The sequence below is a fragment of the Vigna umbellata genome, chromosome 11 (genome assembly GCF_029865625.1).
Source record: "Vigna umbellata cultivar VRB3 chromosome 11, Vumbellata_1.0, whole genome shotgun sequence".
NCBI lineage: Eukaryota > Viridiplantae > Streptophyta > Magnoliopsida > Fabales > Fabaceae > Vigna > Vigna umbellata.
The window spans coordinates 2,806,957-2,813,470 of record NC_142175.1 but is presented as its reverse complement, the minus strand read 5'-3'; the positions used below and the strand labels follow the sequence as shown (position 1 = coordinate 2,813,470).

Sequence of the window (6,514 nt, the reverse complement as noted above, 5' to 3'; positions counted from 1 at the left end):
TCATGTGTACTTACATAATAATATTATCTCTCAACGAGAGGATTTGAATACAATACAAAGCAGTGTAACCACTTACATGTGTTTCTCTCTTCTCTCTTATAGTAGTAAGGAATTTGGCTATGAAGCTCGAGGGTATCTCTTTCTCTTTTTTTCTTCTCTTCTCTTTTCTTCAACTAAGATGTATTCTTTTTCTTGAGCTCTTTCTCTTTTTCTCTTCAGGATGGATATTTCGTCGTAAGCTCTTATTTCTTAAGATATTCTCTTAAGCTATCATCTTGATTTTCTTCTTGAGAGATCTTCGGCTTCGTGGATATTTGTCTGTTAGACTAAGTTAGTAGTATATAGCCTGAATACTTGTGTTTTCTCTTTCTTCTTTTCATAGTAGCCATTGTGTAAGTCAACTTTGTCAAAGTATGCATGCTTTTTGAATCCTTTGCTTGAAGTAGGTTGTACGATCTTTTTAGACTTTGCTTCAAGTGAGGAACATTCCGTGAGTATCTCCTTTGTTTTTAACATCCACATTTTTATATTTGATCTATAGGACTGTGAATGCGTGTAGAATAACTTATATGCAAAATTAGAGTAAATTATGCATGCAATAGATATGACTTTTCTTATCACTTTTGTTGTTTTTGAACGTTGAAATTTAATGTTATTTAATGCTTGCTCAGAACAACAAAGTGCTTTTGATTTCTTACCGTTAGGTAGCATTTTACAATTAAGTTCTTTCTTTTGAAGATACCAAGCATAGATATACACTTTATCAAAAGATGAGGTACTTGTTGAGCTCATGGTATCGTTTAATCAAGCAAACACTTCTTTAGCTTTTGTCTCTTTTTAAATAGATAGCGTTTAGCTTGCTTAAGCTTCCTTACATATTTTGATAATTAAGTCTTTTAATGTATTTTGTCAGAAACATTGTCTCAATCTCTTTTGTTTTAGAGAGAAGCTAAATACCTATCCAGGTATTATAAGCATTGAGTGTTTAACTCAATCTCTCTTGGACACTTTAGGCAGAACATCGTTTAGCCATGCTTATGGGTGTTTTAGCCTAATTGTTTTTCTATTTCTACTTAGGACCTAAGTGTTATCCTATATTTTTTTATGTTTGTGGTTTGGGTTCTAGGTTATATGTGTTTTGGGATTTTGGCTTTAAATCTTGTGTTCTCACCTTAGGTTATTTTCTGATTCTTAACTCATTTTACTATTATTTTATTAAACTTCAAAACATGAGAGTGTTTGCTTGTATAGACGATTTTGTCTTTAATAGACACATGTTAAAGATTTCAACTTACGGATTAATTTTTCTATCAGTAATGTCGCATATCAAGTTATCATAATATTGACGAAAATATCCATTAGTAATACAATTTACCAATATTTAATATATTGCGATAATTATCAAGAAATTTTATAAATTTGTTTGTAAATTTTATAAACGAACATATTATCAACAAAATTTACACTGTCGGTAATCCATTAATAAATTACAGAGAGATTTTACTGACAACCAATATCCATTAATAATATTAAATATTTATATAATAAACATATATATATATATATATATATATATATATATATATATATTGTTTTTGTTATTTTATGTTTGAGTAGAAGATTACCTCCCGTCTAAATTTATTTTAAAAAAATTAAAATACAAGGAATGAAATTTAATGATATGTATTGAATTTTTGTGGATAATGGACAATATCAACGTGTTATTTTTTTATAAACAGTACTATTTTCGACAACCAGTATCCATTGATAATATTGAATATTTTTATAATATATATATATATATATATATATATATATATATATATATATATATATATATATATATTATTTTATGTTTGAGTAGAAGATTACCTCTCATCTAAATTTATTTAAAATAAAATAAAATATGAGGAATGAAATGTAATGATATGTATTGAATTTTTGTGAGAGACAGTGAACAATATAATATGAACGTGTTATTTTTTTCTATAAACAGTAATATTTTCGCGCAATGTTTAAATGCCTTCCTTTTCTAAAATACGTATGTATCTTGAATTTTATACTTAAAAACAATACAATTTATAAAGTCAAAATACATTTAAAAACTTACCGCATGAGAACTAAAAGAAACGCAAAATCCGGAAGATAGATAACAGCATAAAATGACATTCCTGCATAACTAATATCTAAGAAAACACAACAACATAATAGAAGGAGTTAAGCAATGTGTCTTACAAAATTAAGGCCAAAAGTATATAATGATGCTCGCATACCCTTGTTAATCAGTATTTTGTACTTATCGGATTCATTCCCCTGTTGATTGCATTCGTTCCAATTGCACCATATGAAACCCTAATATTATTATTTTTAACTTGCAATGGCGCGTAGTTGCTGCTATTTCCAATAAACATTTCGTTTGTAGATGGATCAAACCTCAGCAAATTCTTTTTGCTTGTAGCTTTCTTGAACACTTTTGTAGATTCTTCCATAGCAGTGACCCTTTTAACGTAAGCACGGAGCATTGATCCTTCGTAAGGGTTTTTCTTACTCCCGTTGTAGGTCCTGCAACTCTGGCGTCTCTTGGTTCCATTCCAATGATTCTTGATACTATTTTCAGTCCTTCCAGGTAGCCTCTTAGCAATCTCTGACCACCTGTTGCCAAATTCCTGGTGGGCTTTGATCAGAATCATGTCTTCTTCCAGGCTCCACGACTCCTTCTGCAAAATTAGTTCATACACCAAAATATGGATTGTGTGAAATACCTATTAACTTTTTTTTTATTAAATGTTCAATTTATTTAATTAAAATTCAGGTCAATGTATTTATTAATATGTTTTTAAAGATGATGTCTAATTTATCAATAATTAAGTAATATTTAATTATGAAGAAAATGTTGGATTATTTTTATGTTAAGTATAAATAGGATGAACTATTTGATTTTGACAATTAATTGATAAATCAGAAAACATTCATAAAATTAAATGAATGTAATACCATTTGTTTTTTGTTTCAGTAATAAAGTGATCTCTATGAATTTACTTTGCTTATTGATGACGGAACCAAGATTTGTTATATATAAAATTTCATTTGAAAAGGTTTTGTAACTTCAATAACTTTTTAAATCATAAAGAGAAATTATATATAAATTCAAAATAAACTAAATATTCTAAGAAAAAAAAAATCAAAATCACACATTTAGGTCATCAGTTTCGCATATATCATAATTATAAGTTTAATTTTCATTAAAAAAAAATCAATGCTTGACGTGTATAAATATCAATGTCTATTTAGCTTATCTAAATAATTATGTCATTAAAATAAGCTTATCTTTTATTAAAAAGTATGTTTTCCATGCATTTAAATAATCATAATAAATCTTTAATGTAATTCAACTATACAATTTGTTTCTCCAATTGGGACTCATGCACCTAATCGACTGCATGTTAAATTGTTATAGCTAATGTCTAAAAATCAGGAAAAATATAAATTATTTAGAGTAAATTTGTTAGCATATTTCAAATTGTGTACTGTTAATTTAGCTTACTACATTTTTAAAATGTAATAATTATTTCATAATATATTATTTATAATCAAGTTTAAAAGACAGGCTAACAAAAATTTGCAATGTAAATTTTTTAAAATAAAAATAATGAATGAGAAATAAATTATATTCAAATATCTGATTTATAAAGAGAAAGAAACAATTCTCTTAATATTAAAGTCCGTAAAAAGTAACATATCTCTCTTAAATTAAAAGAAATGTCTTTATTTTACAATGAAAAATATTTATCAAAAACTAATTATTATTTAAAATATAAAAATAGTAAACGAGAAAAAACCTGAAAATAAAAATAATATTAGAAATAAATTATATTCAAATATCTGGTCTATAAAGTGAAAAAAGTAACTATCTCTATAAGAAAGTCTGTAAAAGAAATAATATATATCTCTCTCTAAAGTTAGAAGAATTTTCTTTAACTTCACAATGAAAAATATTTATCAAAAAAATAAGTATTTTATAAAACTTTAAAAAAAGGGACAATTAAATATTATTTCCTGCTTTTATATATATATATATATATATATATATATATATATATATATATATATATATATATATTAATTAATTAAAAAATTAAATTAAAAATTAGGATGGACAAATCCTTTATTAATTATAAACAAACTGAAATGGTACGGAACACAGACACTTATTAGAAATTATTAATTCTCTTAAAAAAATCACTAAGAAATTATATAAATGCAACTTTAATTAAGTAAATTTTTATTTTTATTTTTACAACGATTATCATTAACTGCACCATGTTTATGTATAATTTATTACATTAATTTATGTGTTATTCGTTTAATAAGTTTAAACTTCAATCTCATAACCAAAAGTTCTATATTCACAAGAATGGAAGGAAGAAAAACCCTAATGTTTGGCCGGAGATGATTGTGCCATCTTTCTCGACATTGCTTTCCAACTCTGCCGCACATCAACTTTGCAATTTCTGACCATTTCTTCGGTCCAAATTGATTCACCAACTCCACAAGAGCACTACAAAACCCAGAAATTTCGATTTAATTAAACATTAATAATTTTTTCAGCATTGGCAGATGACTGAAAAGAAAACTTCTCAATAATTAAAATATAAGCAAATCACGAATAGTTTAAAATACAATCGGTTAGTTGACTTTATTTTTATTAAAAACACGTCAAAAACAAAATAAAAGTAAATGACAAGTTTTACATATAATTGTTTAAATGATTTAATAATTTTCATTATATTATTACCACTAGATAAATAGTTTTCATTACTAAATTATTCTATTATTCATGATGGAAAAATGAGAAAAATCAAAGAAAATGAGAAAAGATTGGAAAAACAGGTGTTATTTATATACCTGTCTTCTTCGGGAGTCCACTGTCCTTTGATTATATTATCAGTAGCATTGTGGGTATTGTTTTCCACCTCTACCATCCTTCGATCAGTGTCCCTATGAAATTCACTCATACCCAATCCATACTCATCAGAGAGACAGAAAGGAGATGGTGAGTTGGGAGAAGACGCTTCAAAAGGATGAACCATGGTTTTCTGGGAAAAATCCCATATGACTTTGCCTTTATGGTCATCATACAAAGCTTGAATTTTGCTGTTGTTCTTGGGTACTAACATCACAGGCTGGTGACTGTTAATGTTAGCAAAAGAGCCATCACCGAAAGAAGGGGTTGGTATCCCGTTCCCATACATGGGGGTTACGATGGGGTTGGAACCGTCCATCACAAACGGAGGGACATTCACGATGTGGTCTTGAAAATGGTGGAAAACATGGTTAGGGTTAAACATGATGGGTTGAGATGGAGGAATGAAAATGGAGCTTTGGGATGGAAACATGTTTTGAGCGTGTGGATTCAAGTAGGGGATTTTGGGACATATACTAGATAGGTACTGTGGCCCTTGAAAGCACGGATCGAACTCCATGTAAAAATGCTCAACAATTCAGCGGGTTACGAAACAGAGACTGAAAGAGAGAAACTTGTATGTATGCAGATATATAGTAGAGGATTCTTACAGTTATATGTAGACATAGATTTGTATAGTGAAGAAATTTATGTGTATGATGCTTTCTACGGTCGTGATTCATAGTCACTGTGTCGGTTCGTGTTCCACTCTTTGCTATGTTGGCAACAAAATGTGACTTTATTCAACTTGTTTTAAAATTTTGACAAGAATCATAAACATAAAATTTATAACCACATTGTTAAGATGGAAGGATAACCATAATTTTAATTTGTTTCTATCTAATAACTAGGTTTTATTAATTATTTTTACAAATTAAAATAAGTACATTCAAATTAGTTAAGACCATACAGGTACATAATCATCTAGGATTTACTATATATATATATATATATATCATCTAATTGTTGTTAACACTTAATTCCTCATTAATTTTCATTAGTCATAATTTGGTTGATTTAAATGTATTATCTTTTATATTTATATTTTTCTCTCTTTATCTCTTAGTCATAATTTGGTTTATTGAAATGTATATTATCTTTTATATTTATATATTTTTGATGATTTTGCCCCTTCCAGTAATGTTCTTTAATAAAATAAAAAAATTAGTCAAGTCTTATATGTTTAGTGAAGCGGAGAATTTTACCAACCTTCCATTAATGGTTAACAATTACCAACCCAGTCCGAAGTTGGATTAATGCGTATATTGATTATTATATAAAAAAAAGTATTTGTCAGTATAACTAGTACACATAGAGAACTAAGACTTAAATTGAATATTCATGTGTAATTATATAATAATATTATTATTGCAAATAAAGAATAGAAAATATAAATTAAAAAAAGGTTATTTACATTAACATGTGTAACATTAAAATAGAAAATATTTTTAATTTAAAATAAATAATATATATTTTAACATCATCTATTAATCCTAATAAAAATAATTAAATATATTAAATTTATGTGTGCATCTAACTTATCCAATATTT

General features: G+C 27.0%; 1 protein-coding gene across 1 annotated transcript; it reads right to left on the bottom strand.

Annotated features, from left to right (window-relative positions):
• Nucleotides 1–2,270: 2,270 nt before the first annotated feature.
• On the bottom strand, nt 2,271–5,483 carry LOC148190761 (transcription factor MYB115-like). Its single transcript, XM_088101530.1, has 3 exons — nt 4,906–5,483; nt 4,432–4,558; nt 2,271–2,717 (listed from the first exon to the last, which is right to left on the bottom strand). The coding sequence occupies exons 1-3, from the start codon at nt 5,481–5,483 to the stop codon at nt 2,283–2,285; spliced, it is 1,140 nt and encodes a 379-aa protein (XP_087957656.1). The 3' UTR covers nt 2,271–2,282.
• Between the last annotated feature and the right edge of the window lie 1,031 nt (nt 5,484–6,514).